This window comes from Morone saxatilis, unplaced genomic scaffold (genome assembly GCF_004916995.1).
Source record: "Morone saxatilis isolate NCDOM2014 unplaced genomic scaffold, NCSU_SB_2.0 Contig2, whole genome shotgun sequence".
Lineage (NCBI taxonomy): Eukaryota > Metazoa > Chordata > Actinopteri > Moronidae > Morone > Morone saxatilis.
Genome location: NW_023339762.1, coordinates 11,087,535 through 11,104,363, shown reverse-complemented (window position 1 = coordinate 11,104,363; position 16,829 = coordinate 11,087,535). Strand labels below are relative to the sequence as shown.

At 37.9% G+C, this 16,829-nt stretch overlaps 1 protein-coding gene across 1 annotated transcript in view; it reads left to right on the top strand.

Annotated features, from left to right (window-relative positions):
• shisal1b (shisa like 1b) overlaps nucleotides 1-16,829 on the top strand; it is a gene marked incomplete at its 5' end in the record, with an annotated part of 38,341 nt that overhangs the window by 6,772 nt on the left and 14,740 nt on the right. The window contains 1 exon segment of the mRNA XM_035665869.1: nucleotides 13,266-13,476. Within this exon segment, the coding sequence (XP_035521762.1) occupies nucleotides 13,410-13,476 (67 nt within the window).

Sequence of the window (16,829 nt, the reverse complement as noted above, 5' to 3'; positions counted from 1 at the left end):
TTATTTATTTATTTATATTATTATTATTATATGTTTGGCTGCTGTCCTGCATAGACATCAATGAAGAATGCTTTCTGAGCATGGAAGTTTATTCTTGATTTTATTCTTCAGAAACAGTAATATAAAAAATAACCTAATAGCATGATATTTACTCTTTTTTTGCTTTGGTTTTGGTTTAGTCCTGAGGGAAATATCTGGCTCTTAAGCTGCTAAATGGTTCACGATGTTCACCAGCTAGTCGCTAACTGTGTCTGTCTGCTAATTGGTGCCGAGCAGGTAGTGTACTGTGGGTTTTCAGAGCTTTATCACTGAAAACAGCTGCCCGCTGCTGCAAGAAAGCAACATTATGGTGGCGAGAGTGAACCAAAACAGTGAAGTTGCAGGCTGGATAACTGAACAATAAGCTGAAACTCGTTAGGAAGCTCTGTCAAGCTCAGGGGAGCTGCAGATTTGGGAAATGATTTGATATTCAAAATATCTGTTATACCTGTGCAAACTCCAACTGTGACATACAATTGAAAGCTTAAAAAAGCAGACATTTGGGGATATTCACATTCTGTGCTGATTCGACTTGTAGAAATCAGTGTTTTTCAAAATGTACAACTTATGAATGCACTTAAACCTCTCTCTATCATTTATTTTATCTAAAAGGGTCTAATAGACTACCAGAGTGTAAGTATAGATTGGACCTCTGAGCCAGTGGTAGCCATCTCTGGGGTTTTTCATCCTCACTCTGAACAGTGCTTCATTTCTCTTTTCACTGGTGGTGGACCTCATCGTTAAAACAGAATACACAGTGTACTAGGCAGAAAAAGCATGAATTGGGGATAAAAGCCATTGTCTGTCTGAGATTGGGCTTTTGTTTCTTTAATCAGCTACCGCATCAGAAAATCCACATCACAGGGTGTGTAAACTCAACTGCTATGTGTGAATGTGTGTAAACATTTGTCTATATTATGGCACCAAAGATATATGTGCTCCTTATGCTGAGAGTAATAATGTGTTTTATAAAGACTCACTATAATCCATGAGTCATTATGAGTTCAAATGACTGTAATTTTTGATTCACCATGTAATATAATGGCTCACTATAATCCCTTTCTCCAATAATGACTAATAATTTAAATAGACACGATAGTCACGTCCACATATTATCAGTGAATAACAGCAGGTGACTCTGCTATTGTTCATTCTGATAATAAAAAAAATCATTCCACAGTCACAGAAATCAGCTCAATAGAGCCTTTTTTAGCAGAGACTTCAGAGCATTTAGCACAAAGTTGTAATACTAGAGCTTAGAGTTGAACTCACTGGCATTCTCAGGGAGCATTTCAGGACATAATAGGAAGTTATTATTCAGAGAAGATCCGCCAAACGTATGCAAAGCAAGGTGAGTTCAGTTTCCGTGGGTCAAAACCAGGACAGCCTCATTAATGAGGTGCAATCCCACTACGATGGCCAGTCAACCAACACTTCCAGTAATGAGTGCTGGAACGACCCAAAAACGGTTCCTTGCATTTTAAGGTTTTTCTAACAGGCTGTATAAACCGGCTGCCAAAACATCATTAATGTTTGGATGTGGAGCAGTGTGGAGTATTATCCATTCTCATGAAGTATTCCTGGCAGTACAGTGGTGGGTTGTCTTGTGACCACTGCCCTCTGTGACCTTTGAGACCTCAAGGTGTACGAGAACTCTCCAGGTCTCTGTAGTGTATCATGACTATTTCTAGGCTCAGTTGCATTGAGTGTTAAACCTCTTTAAAACAGACTATTGTTCAGGAAGGTTATCTGAGGGTAAGCTCACACCCTTCTGTGTACAGTGAGCTACTTTTTTGACACACTCGTAAAAGTCACTGCTGAGTAGGATTTTTTTTCTCTTTGCTTCTATTGATGTTTTCGGGCAGCATGGGCAACATACTTGTAAAGGAACAGGATTTACGTAATAATTTACATCTTATAGGTACATATTTTTTCCAATGTTTTATTTATAATTAGATTGTGGTCTTAAATGTACTTTCTATTACTATGTACTTTTAGTTTATGACAGACAACCACAACACTGATGTATGCAAAGGGGGATATGATACCACTGACAGGCAACAGGTGAAACGCATCGTTACCTGAATACAATTCCAGATTTCTCTGGGTTTGAAGATTGTTGGAAACACTTGGGATAATGTTAGAACATGCCTCAAAATATAACATAGGTCTCGTGATAGACATGTTAATGTGAAAATGTTACATATTGTATCGTAAAAGTAAATGTCAGTTTGCCTATATGTTATTTCATATACAATTGCAGTCCAGTTGTCCTTTGTTGGAGGGATTTCCTTCAACCATTCCTGTGTGATGTTTTCTTGCTAGCAGCCAAAATCCAGAAATATTCATGATTTCTTTAGCAAACTCTTGCCCACATGAAAAAATTAAAGGGCAGGAAGCCCTTTGCATAGATCACCACTAATGTAAAGTTTTGGAGTCACAAGGCTTCAGGCTTGTTTATTGTTGGTTTTTTAGAGTTAAATAACACTGTTTAATGTGGAAAAACCAGATGTATATTACATATATTGGAGGAGCTTGCCTCAAATAACTTATAAATAATGATGCAACTGGGTAAATTCTAACAAATACCCAAAGCCTGCAAGATAGTGAAAATGGGCAGAGAACAAGCAACACTGTACGCTCATAGAAAGATTATAACATTTCTTCCATTAGAAATTCCAACCGTGCCTATGTCTGGCGAGACACACACACATTAGAACACAGGATTAAAGGGGAAACCAAATCTCACAGAGCAGTAAAACCAACTGAGCCCAGAGTGGGGTGTTAAAGCAAATCCAAACAAACAATGCTGGCTTGTGTCTGGGAGATACTGTCGTGTCTGTCTGCATCACAGACACCAAATAGTCCATGGGATATGTCTCCCAAACCCCGGAGCCAAAACAAGTCCAGTTATTCTGCATGAGTCACAGTCGCACTACCAAAGAAAAACTGAATTTGAGTGCCAAAGCACTGATGCGTTGACAGATGAGGCCTCTGTGTAGCCTGCAGGCAGCTCAAACCTTGATGGGACTGCAAGTGTTGGGAGCTGCTGTGGAACAATTCCTGGAAGGCTTTTTGTGGCCTTGGAAGTGACTTAACTGCGAGAGCTAATGTATCTGTGTTACATTTAGCAGTCACACCCAATAACACCCAATCCTCTGAGTCGCCTGATCAAAGAAAATCTCTCAATAGTAGAGATGCTGCTCAGGAACAGCAAACTCAAATGACAAGGAGAGCTGCAACTAAAGCTGTTTTCTTAATCGGTTAATCTTTTGGCTACTTTTTTGGTTCATTTATTAATGGTTAAGTAATTAAAATGTCTGTGACAAATAACCATTGCAGTTCTCAAAAACCCAAAGTGACATTGCTTGTTCTGTCTGATCAACAGTGTAATAGCTAAAAATATTCAATAACATCCAGAACAGCCACTAAATGGACCTTGTGGTGAGACTGGTTAGTCAAGAACAGACTTTCAGTCTCAACTTTTATATCAGCATGGGTGAAAAGTGCTTAGAAAATAGAAATTTGAACATCTACATTGGCTCCCATCCTTATTTTTTGGTGATGAACCATTATTGGATGTTATGTATACTTATGACCCCTTGTCACAGCATTGTCTTATTTCATACCCTGGAAATTAGATGCACGATGAGGATTTTGTATTTTAAATTCATAACCTGTTGTTTATGCACACCTGAGGGTAAGAAAGGCTAACATGTAGGAAGCAGAGATGAATGATTTAATATTCCATAGCTCCCTTCTAACCAAATCTAACTGACCTCGCTATTGGTAACAACAAAAGCAAACAACAATTCTGACTCTTCAAATTGTATTTTTTCTACTTGTATGTCAAAAAACTTCACAGACAACTTTTGTATAACATAAAGCCAAACGTTTTGCATAAATACTCAAAATAAATTATTATTATTATTGACCGATAACAGTCCAGGCAATGTAAGCTTGCTTTCTGTTCATTAAATCGAATCAATTATTAATCAACTATTGTAGCACAGCTCGGTTAATGTTTAATATGTGTGGTTCATAATGTGGGTCTTCTTCTAAATCTTCCTGTCTTTTAACCGAGACAATAAGTGTAGCTTACAGGTAGGAATGCTAGTCGTTGCTGCCCTCTGAAGTAATAATAACATGATAAATCAGTCCCAAGCCAACATTAAAATAATATAGTTTACAGCTGTGCACGTGAATGGAATCAGACTTTTAAAAGTAATGCAAAAGTTACTTTCCTAACCAGCTACTTTTATATGCAGTAATTGGTAAAGTTATTCAATTACTTTTGTGAGAAGGAACTAGTAACTGTAACTAATTACTATTTTTCAGTAACCTTCCCAACACTGATCCCTACTGGAAGTTATTTTGTGACTGACAAGTGAACAAACTTAATGAGAACAATCACGTGATACAATTTAAAATCTCCAGAATGGCTACTTAATGGACCTAGTGGTGAGATTGTTTTGTCAACCAAAGATATTCAATTTACAATGATATTAAATAAAAGAAACAGCAAATGTTGACAGTTGATTATTTTTCTGTCAACTACTCAATTAATAAACTTATATTTTCAGTAAAAGTCAAAATAGACAGAAGCTAAGCACTCCAGCTCTTTTTCCTGTTGTCTATTAAAAGGTTTTTATCAGTAACCTTAAGTATCCAGTCTCTTGCAAAAGGCACATGTAGCATCAAGTGAGCTGGATGCATTCATACTGCATCACATGAAAACAAGATCAACAAGCTCTGTGTAGATGCATGCATAATATTAAATGGGGCTCCAAAAATGTTCATCCCCCAACTGACTCTGAGACCTTGATTGTATAATGAATTCAACTTATTAGACTCCAGTAGCTGTCTCATTAGCCGTCTCTCCCTCACTGCATGCATACATTTATTGCCAAGCAAAAATTACTGAAGGAAGAATTGCCCTGTTATATTCTCATTTGGTCAAGAATAGACGTTCTCCTATCAGCTAGCCAGCTGCTGGAGGATACTAATCACCACTGAGTTTTTACGTGTTACAATTACCTCTGCCGCAGTTACTTTATGTAGATAAAACTTAGGAAAATGTATCAGATTTCTGATCCTGTCACAGCTATAGTTTTGATATTAGTTGTTTACTGAAGTTGAAATTAGGCTGGATCAGTGTAGTGAGGTGAAATGAGCAATGGGGAAGGTTTATTTGCAGATGGATGCTGATGTTTTCTTCTGCAAAAATATAAACTAAAAGTCTTACCGCAGTCGATTGTCCTCAACAATGCGATGCTGTGCGGCCATTCCTACCAGGCATTACCCAAATTATCAACAAATATAAAGAGGGATTTCCACACAAACGCCTCTATTATTTTCCAATCTGGCTTTGTGATCCAAATTGATGAGGAGTTTTAGGGTGTGAGACAAAGTGAAGAAGGAGGCAGAATGGTTTCCATCATTGTGGCAGCTCTCAGCAGGTAGAAACACAGCAAGCCAGCAGCAGACGCATGTTTGATTACAGCCGCTCTCTCATCATCTGCTTGTGTTAGGCTAACAAACCATTACCAAGTCAAAAACAGAAACAGACCACCCATGCAGGGAGGAGGCTGCACCGCACAATAGCCGAGTCCATTATGTTTCCATATTAGCTACACTCTCCACAACAGGCTCTATGGCAACCCTGCTGTGTTTTTCTTACTTGGCTTTTTTTCTTTTTTAGAACGACTGTATTCATTTCCTGTACTCTGCATTGTGGGTGCTAATTACTACATGTTACATTTTTCCCCATATCTTCTGTGACGTAAACGTCTCCCGAGCAACATCAAGCCACCAGACCAAAACACTTCTCTCTGCCTCTGGGCTTTATTTAGAATATTTGATCTGGGAAATGTATTCAGGTGACTGATCATATAAACCAAAGAAGAATCACTGTTCATCAGTCAAATTTATGTTGAGTTCTGCAGCGTTGTGCTCTCAGTTATACAACACAAATGCATTCACAGTTATTACCCTGACATCGCTTCATCAGTTTGTAATGGAAAGATGCCTAGGCTGTGCATCCTCAGTTTTGAAGTAAATAGCAGAAAAAGACATATACTGGAGAGATATTTTGTCATGAGTTTTTTCTGGGTAGTTGTGTATTATGTTACCTAAATCATTAATTAAAATTTCAGTAAAAACTTAAAATTACTGAAAGTCAACCAGTACTTTTATCTACGCTCAGCATGTTTTGTTATAAACTAGTCGTATGGGAGCTTTAAAAAATCCTGCAGGGCAATAAAACAAAATGTGATATTCATGGGATTGCATTTCCTTTGCGTTAGCCTGTCAGCTACAACAAATCAAATTTAAATCATCATCATTCAGCCCAGCATTAAATCTGGTCAGAGACTGAGGCTGTAGCTGGCACTGAAGGCCCATAATAGTCAACACTAAACACATGTTCCGTACAAGAATGGCATAAACTGTGAACAGTAAACTCTTAACAGTAAATGATATTCCTACTTTTGAACTATAGTCAGCGTTGGTCACTGGTAGTGTAAGAAAAACCCCTTAACACCATATCCATAAAGACATTTTGCAGATGTATTCTTCTCTTTTAATTCTGACTATCAGTCCTAGTTTTAGTTACAGGTTTCTCAAGTGTGTATGGTTTATGTTTGTCTATACACAAATGTGTGCTGTGTGGACACGCTGGCGATCTGTCAAGTATGTAGGAGTACACAGATTCAATCCACTGGATCAGTATCACGTCCAATGCAAACCCTATTAAGTGGATCGGGTCTTGGACAGACTAGCAATTCATATTACAGTTCCTTTGCCAGTGTCATTATAAAATTAGGTGTTTCAGTTATATGTTGCAACAATCTCTAGCCTCTTGTTACCTTATATAAGAATGATCCCAGTTTCTTCCACATAGTGAAGTATAATGATTTTTAAGTGAGCTCTGGTATTGGTTCAGTTCTCTGTATTGGCAGATAAGTACCATAAACTTATCGGGACAGAACATTTTTTTCAGGTCAGTACATCCCTACCAATTTGTACACTGCCAGTGCTTGCTGGAATAGACTTAGCCATACTGAACCAACCATACCAAAATGATTGAAATTAAAATAAAAATATTAACATCTTTCCAAACAGTTCAGTCCACTTCTCTGCTTTAGACTGCCACTCTCAACTCATTGAGAGCTGAGTTGGGCATACAATATAGTCCTCTGTACCAGTAATGATCAATGGATCACAGCCCATTATGGGCTCATAACCTAATGGATCACTGAAGAGCTTCTGAGTAAAGCTCTAATGTCATCAAATGCGAATGGAACCCAATTTATTATGATGACAGTCAAAGGGAGCATCAATTAAGCACAGGTCTCATTGCAGCAGAATACTGATCAGTATTTGGATGCAAGCCCATCAGCAGACCCAGATATGAGGTGAAATCACCAAGCTAGTGCGTACTCATTCCAAGTGTGAAGTGAGTGTCATCTCTAAGCGACTCGCGTGTTTTAGGGTGATTGATAACGCACATTAACATGGATGCAGGGCCAGCGTAGCAACAGAGAGTGTATTTGTGTGTTCCGAGGAAAACACAAACCTTGAAACGAGGCACAGAGGTTGCACAAATATCCAAGTAATATCAACCATAAAAGAATAAAGGTTATGTGAATACTCAAATTTACGGGCCTACAAATAAAGTTAAGCTGTAGAGAGAGAGAACTGTAATGTTGAGTGAATGCTTTTAAAAACTTGAAAGCTGTTCAGATAAAAGACATAGCAGTCCAAAATAAATAAATAATAATTTTTAGAAAGCATAATAACGTGTCACAGACTTTGAAGAAACATCTGAACAAAACAAGACTAGAATGTTCATGAGATAGGACCAACATATCAGTGTGTGTAATCTCCAAATAACCCAGAATATTCCACTGCACTTACTTTCCCTCATCAAACCTCTGACAGATTTGGGTCTCCCGCTGTGTTGTGATGAAAAGTGTGCTGTTAGATTCACAGTGGTTGCTACAGTAATTGGTCACTTAATATTTCCTTCTTCTCTCAGGCAACAACACTGACTAACATGTAGACAAATAAATGAGCTCTGTGTGCTTTTAGGTTAACTCAGGTATCTGAAGGTTTTAGACATTTCCTCTCATAATGGTCTTTACATTTACTCTGAGAGGGCTAACACTGGATTGTCATGGTCTTTATGTATATTTTAGTTTGATCTGAGACATAAACAGCACTTAGCTAGACCCTCCATCTGTGTTGCATGCCTGTTCAGCTGGGCGGTATGTTCTATTTTCAGTCCCAGGGAGCAATGCACAGTGTACTATGCTGTGTGTGCCTGTCTGCATATTTACAGTACATGTTCTGCTTCACTACCATCAGGCTCATCACACAAACCCTTCACATTCACTTCTTCTTTGCAAACAAGCTCAGCACTGTGATGAAGTGAACCTTGCCCTTTTATTGCCTATACAGCACAGGGAGTAATGTGACAATGATGTGACTCCATATAAAAAAAGGAAAAGAAATAAAGAATAAATAATGTATATGAAACCCTTGTAAAAAAATAAATAAAAAAGCAGTAGAAAGGAGGGGATTGTAGGGAATAGGAATCCCTCATCATACAGCACATGTTGTCATCTGGCCGTACGCTGATTCTCTCACCAGGAGTAAAAAGATCGGGGGAAAAAAACATATAAAATGCCACTTTAACAAGCCTCCTGGGACCTCAGCTGCCTGGCTTTCTAAAGAGGGAACAGCTTGTCTGATCTGAAATGCTTTAAAATACTGTAACAGAAACAGCCTGCTGTGCTCCACATACATATTCTGTCCATGCGGTCCATAGTAATGCTTTGTATAATGGATTAGTCATGTGCAACCATCAGTTCGTGCTGTTTTGATTGCATAAGAAACGTGGCAACAAGTACAATGTGGGAACTGGAGCCGGTAAAACAACAGCAACTAACGCAGTAACATAGAGGGAACGTGACTCTCCAAGGTGTTTACAAAACTTTAATTTAATTTTGTTTATCCACCAAGGTTCAATTAAACAGGTGCATATTTTCTCAGTAATGCTTGACTTCACATTCACAAGGCTACGTACCATATTTATAAGCAGCTTTCCGAAAGTAAATAATGTATAAGCGGTGTTGGACAAGTACAGTAGTCTGACAAGGAAGCACAGGGCTTCAAGGGTCCTCTCGGTTCTAAGGAACAGAGTCAAAATTAGGTTATATGTTTCAGATAAAATCCCACTGTACTACAGGAGGTCTCTGGTCTGTGTTTCAGTATGTGTAATACACATGTGCATGTAAGGCAGACCACTGTGATCTGTAAACTGCTGGGAAAAATAGCATCTATTGCAGCATCCAAAGGTCTACAGTATTCATTCTTGGGCCTATTAGGATCGGTCTGTGTGCCACTTATATACATATACATATAAACACACACACACACACACACACACACACACATTGGACAGTCCCTCCAGGAAGAACAGTTTTGTCCAATCAGTGCAACTTTCCCACAAGTTTCATCAATCACAGCAGTCCCCCACCCGAGACTTTGAGCCGTATGTCACCAAACTACAAGATAATTTTTTCTCACTAGAACAAGTTGTCTTCAAGTAATGAATTATACAAAAAAAGTAATACATACATTGCAGAAAATGGCTATGAACACTGCAACATGCATCAACCTTTTAGAAAAGGTGCCATGAAATTAGGCAGTTTAGGCTTCAACAATCCCAAAAATGCCTGCAATATCTTAGAGGCACTGCTGGGTGGGTTTGGGTAGGTTTCTGTTGAGTGCATTTTGGTTAGGGTCTTACATTTTAGACCTGTGAGGACCTGTAATTCAGAGGTCTTAAATAAATTAAATGAAATTAGAAAATGAAAGCGAAAGCCGTCATCCATGCCTGCTTTCTGCATGGATTAGGCAGGTGTGAAAGCTGTGAAAAATGTCAAGTGCTTCTTTCTACACATTCCTCACATTCCACTCAAACCCCATTGAACAACTCTTTATTGGCAGCAATAAAGGCAGCACACTTTCAAATGGAGCTGCAACTAATATGTTTTTCATTACTTATTGTCTTGATTAATTGTTAAAAGTCATTAATTTTTATTTTGTCAGTCCAAACCTGAAAAATATTCAATTTACTATAATGATATGATATGACAAATTGGGGCAAGAGGAGGATGATCAAAATAGTTGCAGATTTATTTTTCTTTGATCAAATCAATTAATTAACTAATTGTTAATTGCAGCTCTACTTTTAAAGATTAGAGTGCAACCTGAACAACAGTCGATGTCCCATGCCTCACAGCTGCTATTGAACACACAATGTGGCTAGCTGTGTGCAACCTGTACGATACTCAAGCTTGTTGCCGATCTCTTTATCATGTCCTCCTCACTATGACGACCATGTCATCACCTCAACTTCAAAAAAGGTAGCTGCTCTATAAAAGTATGACTTTTAAAAGTAAACAGGTACAACTTGACATTTATGACCTGGTGAGCAAAACCAAATGTTTCTATCCCCCTTATAATATATATTATAATAAATATTTCTCAGCTCCATAACATCAAGAAAAAAGACAAAGAAAAGACAGTGGTGATGCAACATTAAATTGGATGTAATCCACCATTGCCTTCTTTTTCATCACACGAAAAAGAACATTGATGGCCATCTATACGCCCCTGTTGTTGCTCCTTATATGTGGTTTCTATCCTGCTGTCAGCCGCTGTCGGCTATTCAATAATTTAGGACTTGGGTTTTGTAATACTTTCCATGCAGCTTCTACAGAGAGGATGTTGAATTTCTTTGCACAAACTAGCAGCTGAAGCCCTCTGTGGTCTGGGGGTCATTTCAAAGGCAGATTCTGGTACTTTAGTTGAAAAAGAATATATATCATAAATCTAGGAGGTGTAGATTTTATGGTTTTGAGAAGTAAATAAATTTTTGAGGCCCTATTAACATCCTATTTGGTACAAGACTTGCAGCTTCCACTTTATCCACCCTTAAAATTAGACATTATTATCTATGTTTGCAGCCCATGCTAGGCTGCTACATGCAGCAGGGTCACATTCAACTGCAACTCTCACATTCACTTTGTAAAACCACCAACAAATACGACAGAGTTTGTTATAAATTACCATAAACATCACATTTAACTAATTCAGGGACAGGGACTATTTATGAGTAATTTCCTCTGATACTATTAAAGGAATCAATTTGCCAAAGAACAAAAAACAAGCATGGCTAAGCAGAATGTGCCGCCACCCCATTAATCTCATTTAGCATCAGTGGACGGATGGCTATGATGCAGCTTTGAATAGTAACTGTACAGTGATACACGACTGAATTCATGTACTCCCACGATGCATCATTTACAAGCAAACTGATCTGCAGCAGTTCTGCAATCAAAACGCTGCACACTGACTGTGCTGAAGGAGCAAGTTCTCTCTAATTCATTAAATATTTTGTAAAAGCACAACTTTCTCTGAGAACATCATACTTTTAGTGAACTTGTAGCATTTTTATTTGCTAACAAGGACAGTTATATAATTGAATATCTACCAGCGATTAGATCTTAGTTCTCAACAAACTGATACATTTCACAGATTGCAATGAAAAACATAGAAATAGAAATATCTTTATTATCTGATTCAAGTTCTGTCTTTAATGTTTTTCTGATGTAATGCATCAGAAGGCCTGTATTCTTACAGGGGAAATTAGTCAAAGTTACAGTCAAAATTAGTGCATAATTAAAGGTCAGGTTTGTGATAGGGTTGGACAGCTGTCCCTGCTGTGTCCCCAGACTTGTTTAGAGCCTCTGCGAATCACCTTGTTACTGTATTTCCTGTCATCAAACTAGTCAAAAAACGTTGAATTCACCACAGTTAAGATGATGGTGAAAATACACTGGCTCTACAGCTGTTTTTCCTCTCATTCGTTCTTTGGCTTAGTGTGTGTACTGCGCCACTGAACGTCTGTCACTGAGTGGTTCTCATTCATCGGATGCAGACCATTTGCAAAATAAAATGACAAGAATCATCAAAAAAAAAAATAATAATAAAATCTGCTATTGGCGATGACCAATTGTTGATAGCTGATGTATTCATCCAATCCACCGTACACCGTAGTGTGTGAAATCTAGGAGATCTATTGGCAGAAATTAAATGTAATATTCATATGGTTTCATTAGTGTATAATCACATGAAAATAAGAATCGTTGTGTCTTTGTGACCTTAGAATGAACCGTTGTTATCTACAGAAAGAGATAAAAGAAAGAGCGGGCCCTCTTCCACAAACTGCCATGCTTCTACAGTAGCCTACAATGGACAAACCAAAACCTGATTCTAGATAGGATCTTTTGGGTTTTGTGCGCCACCATAGTTACTCCTACACGCTTGAAAGGTTAGGGTGAGGCGAGGGGGTTTTAATCTACAGTCTAATCGTCAGATGCTGCAACTGACCATAACACTTTATTTTATGGGTCCATAATTTTGTGATAAAAAAATAGACAAACATTTCCTCGAAATAACTGCAACCAAGTGTCTAGTCAAAACACTACAAGGGGAGACATTACTTCAAATATAGAAACAGTAAACACAGAATAGTCTGTTACATAACTATGTATATCAGTACTGATGAAAGGTTTAAATAGCAAATAAAAGTAAAAAATAAAAGTAAATATTATTTAATCATTTATTTATCATTGAAAATGTTATTGTGCTTCAAGTCGGATTTCACATTTTTGCATGTTCAGACATCCTGCTGTGGATTAGCTGTCTCTATTTTCCATATAATTAATGCCAGATTACATTATCAAAAAATTATGGACCCATAAAATTAAAGCGCTACTCTATTATCTGCTATCATTATTGTCAATTCATCGTCTGATTATTTTCTCGTTTAATCAAGTAATTGTTAGGTCTAGTTCTGTAATACACGAATAAGATGTGTTCCAGAATCAAGTGCAAACATTCCTGCAACAAATCTGTTATTACTATCAGGATTTTGTGCAAGTATGGAAAAAAACTGTGCTCCTGTCTTGCCAGAGTGCCAATTTTAATTAATAGTAATGTCCAAGCTGTCTTATTATGTAAACCTAAGGACCAATTGCACATGTCATCATGGCCCTTTGCTGCCAAACAAGCTGTCCACACAGTATGGGTGGAACTTCCAGAAAACCAAATCAAATAATCATTTCTTTCTCTGCTTGTCTTGTTCCCATCAGGAGTCTTGACTCCCAGCAGCAGCAGCAGCCATGTGAGAGGAGCTGTCAACAACCAGAGAATGCCCATTTCCAGCTAAAGCAGAGCAGCACCCCCTCCTTCTCTCCCTCCTGCTCCCTCCCTTCTTCTCACATGAGGACGAGAAGATGACTATCACCAGCCGGCAGTCCTTTAATGTCCTGACGGTCATCTTCCTCCTGCTGTCCACTGCAGGTCTGTAAAGTTTGCTGTGTGCTTATCAGTATGTCTGCATGTCTGGCCCTCAAAAGTTGTTTTTTTTTTAATAACAGGAGCCACCAGACACTCATAACTGAGTTTCAAGGTGTGCTCATATTAGGCAAGCTATGAGCAGTTCCTATAAACTTTGGATGCTACAAAACTTGGGTCTCAGTCCTTTACTGAGAGAGCCACCAGTGCCATGAACTAAATACAGGAAACCACCCCAAAAGACAAAATTTTATGAGTGAATGAAGTTGACATCTGATGTGCAGACATTAAGTTAGTGAAACTTAAAGTTAAAAGGACTATTGCCAAAAAAAGTGTATTCGCAGGTAGGAAAAGATCTAAACCTGAGAGTGCTCTCTTACCAAGAGAGCACATTACAACCCTACAAAGAGAAGAACCCAGCCAACACATACTGAATTTCTGAGATATGGAATATACATTATGCACAAGGGAAAAGATGCCATCTCAAGTTACAAAATGACAAATTGGGGCGAGAGGAGGATGGAGTGGTGGAGAGAGAGAAATCAGCACACAGTGTGTGTGATGTTAGCTTTTTAACTTGAAGACATACAAAAAATGCATTCAACGTCCGCCAGAGACAGGGTGTAACACCTGGGATAAAATATCACTGTCCAAGATATTACACAAATTTGTTTTGGGCAGTATTACTCTTTTTCTCTGAAATAATGTAAAGAGCTGTCATTGCAATGGACACTACAGGTTATAAAACACAATTAATTGATAGTACAATAAAGTGACTGTACAGCTAAAAATAAAAATTAATTATATTCTTAATTTATTTTTTTTACTTATTCTTAAAAGAGGTCGAGAAGGTTAATTGGCATCTCACAGCCAGGTGATATTGATAGTAGCGACGCAGCAGACAACTATATAATGTCAGTTAATCTAGCTAATCTAATCTGATTCATTAATCTTGCAATTTTCATTCTTTCTAAATGTTCAAAAGGAGTGAAAAATTAACATTAAAATGTTTATCTGTTTATCAACAGCTCAAATCCCCAAGATATTTAGTTTGCACTTATATAAAACTGAGAAAATAGCGAATGTTTACTCTTACTCTAAAAACTAGAACTGTCCAAACCTCTTGAGGTAAGGGAACTGGAAATGCAGTTTACAGTGTATGTAAACTCCAAATGAATGAGCCACTAGTGAGTCACTGAAGTCAATGGAAAACAATCACAACAAAGACAATATTTTCTGTGCTACAGAAGAAAGACAGCAAACTGGGGGCGTGATTGTAGCCACAAATAAATAAATGTGTGTGAGCACTGACTGATGTTCAGATTGTTGCTTGTTGTTGGGGGAGTGGGAGAAAGCCATGGCAGTTTTCAGACCGCAGGTTGTAAACATACTGTAATGCAAGAGCCAAGCTGTTAACTGTATCCCAAATTTCAAGAGGTGTTAATGAAATTAAGCAGGTGGGTGTGTTTACAACTGTATGGTTTCCAGATCCAGCTGTTGTTCATTTGAGAAGCCAGAGACTTCCCCCAAACTCTTCTCTTTCCAAAACCTTTAAGTCTTGCATCGTTAGAGGACTTTATGGTCCACTTCCAATGTTGAGTTGTGTCCGTTTTCTTATTGCCAGTTCATGTACCTACAACTGCTGACCCCTACTTTACGTGCAAGGATTTATGGCATATAAATAACACACGTTGAATGCAAAACCGTTCCACTGATTCAACGACTTAAGCAGTCACTGAAAAGGTCAAAGACGTGCACTAGAAAAACCACCCTTGACATATAATATATATATAATCCCACTGTGTCCTCCAGTATGGATTAATTTTACCCCCTCTTCTGCTAAAATTAGGGCTGTCAAGGGGAAGATGGCTGACCACACCAGGCTCATTATAACCTGAAAGAGCTCTCACCTTTCAAGTGCTGATCTGTCCCAGCCTGAGATTACTGAAAGACTTCTATCCCCCTCCGCAGCATGAGTGGACCTTGAACTAAATCACAGCAACAACACTTTCACTGACAATACAGACAGATTTTTATGCTCCACTGATGAAAGGAAACACACAAGACAAAGACAAATCAGTCGCAACGAGATGAATCCGAGTGCACTTCACAAGAAGTGGCACAACTTAATGTATGCTTAGACTGAGAATCAAAAAAAGAAAGAAATCAAAGAGATTAATTTACTGCAGAATCAGCAAATGACTCACATAAAAAGAGCCAGACTGATTTATCAGCGTGGCTGATATTAAAGTCCGATTTTAGATTTTGGCATCGGAAATCTTATCAGCGTATCTGCAAATCAGTAACAAGAAATTACAGAAAAGAAATGCCAAAGATATATTTTTATATCATTTAGAAACAGTTTCACCATTACACAGTCTGTCCATCATAGAGAGCAGTTTATTTTTCAACTGTAAAATGTCTCTACATATATTTTCTGGCTGCCAATATTCATGAGTATTTTCATAGGTCTTGCAGTGTTAGTCTAACTAAGTTCTTGTTTTAGATTATGTGTTTTAGATAGAGGTTTTAGGCAATTCTTGGGTTGTTTTATGATGCTATTTAGCTCGATTAAATCTTAATAATCACATTTCTTTCAAATTTTTATTTTTGGAATATTTTGTGCTTGTCATGGTTTTTGGGTTTAATTTAGTTAATTCCTGTTTTATGTTGAAAGACTCCTTTACTCATGTGTCTTGTGTTCACTTCCTGCTTTTTCCACCTGTTTTAGTGTCACTTGTATTATCATCCTTCCCTCATAGTGTCTTCATGTTCTTCTTTTCTACATTTGGGTTCAACCTTGGGTTCAAGCACTCATGAAAAAGATGTATAATTTCAATGAGGCCTTTCTGGTTGAACACAACATATAAAGCACAGAAACACAGGCAGCAACAGCAGTGTAGGGTTTTTTGTGTCTGTATGTGTTTTCCAGCCTGTTTGTGTCTATGAGTGAGTGGACATGTGTGTGAACAGATATTTTGTGCACTTTTAAGAATAAGTAAGTTTTCTGTACAGTTTTATACGTTAATGCAATTTACAGGATCTGACTCCAGGCAAACTGGAACATTTATTAGTAATATAAAGTAAAAGGATGCTAAAAAGATGATACCGATTAGTTATGAAGGTGTTGAACAAGTGCATATTATGCCATGGTCCATTATATGCATTAACTATCATCAGCCCTGTAATCACTCACTATATCTGGTTCATTTCTCTGACACATTAGTAATTTATTATTATCAGATGGCGTCTCAGCTGCTGCTGAAGTGCACTCCTGATTTCAATTTCAAGCAAAAGTTTATTGGAAGCCAGATTCTATGACAAAAACAAGCATGTTGTTTCCCCTTTGTGACAGCAAC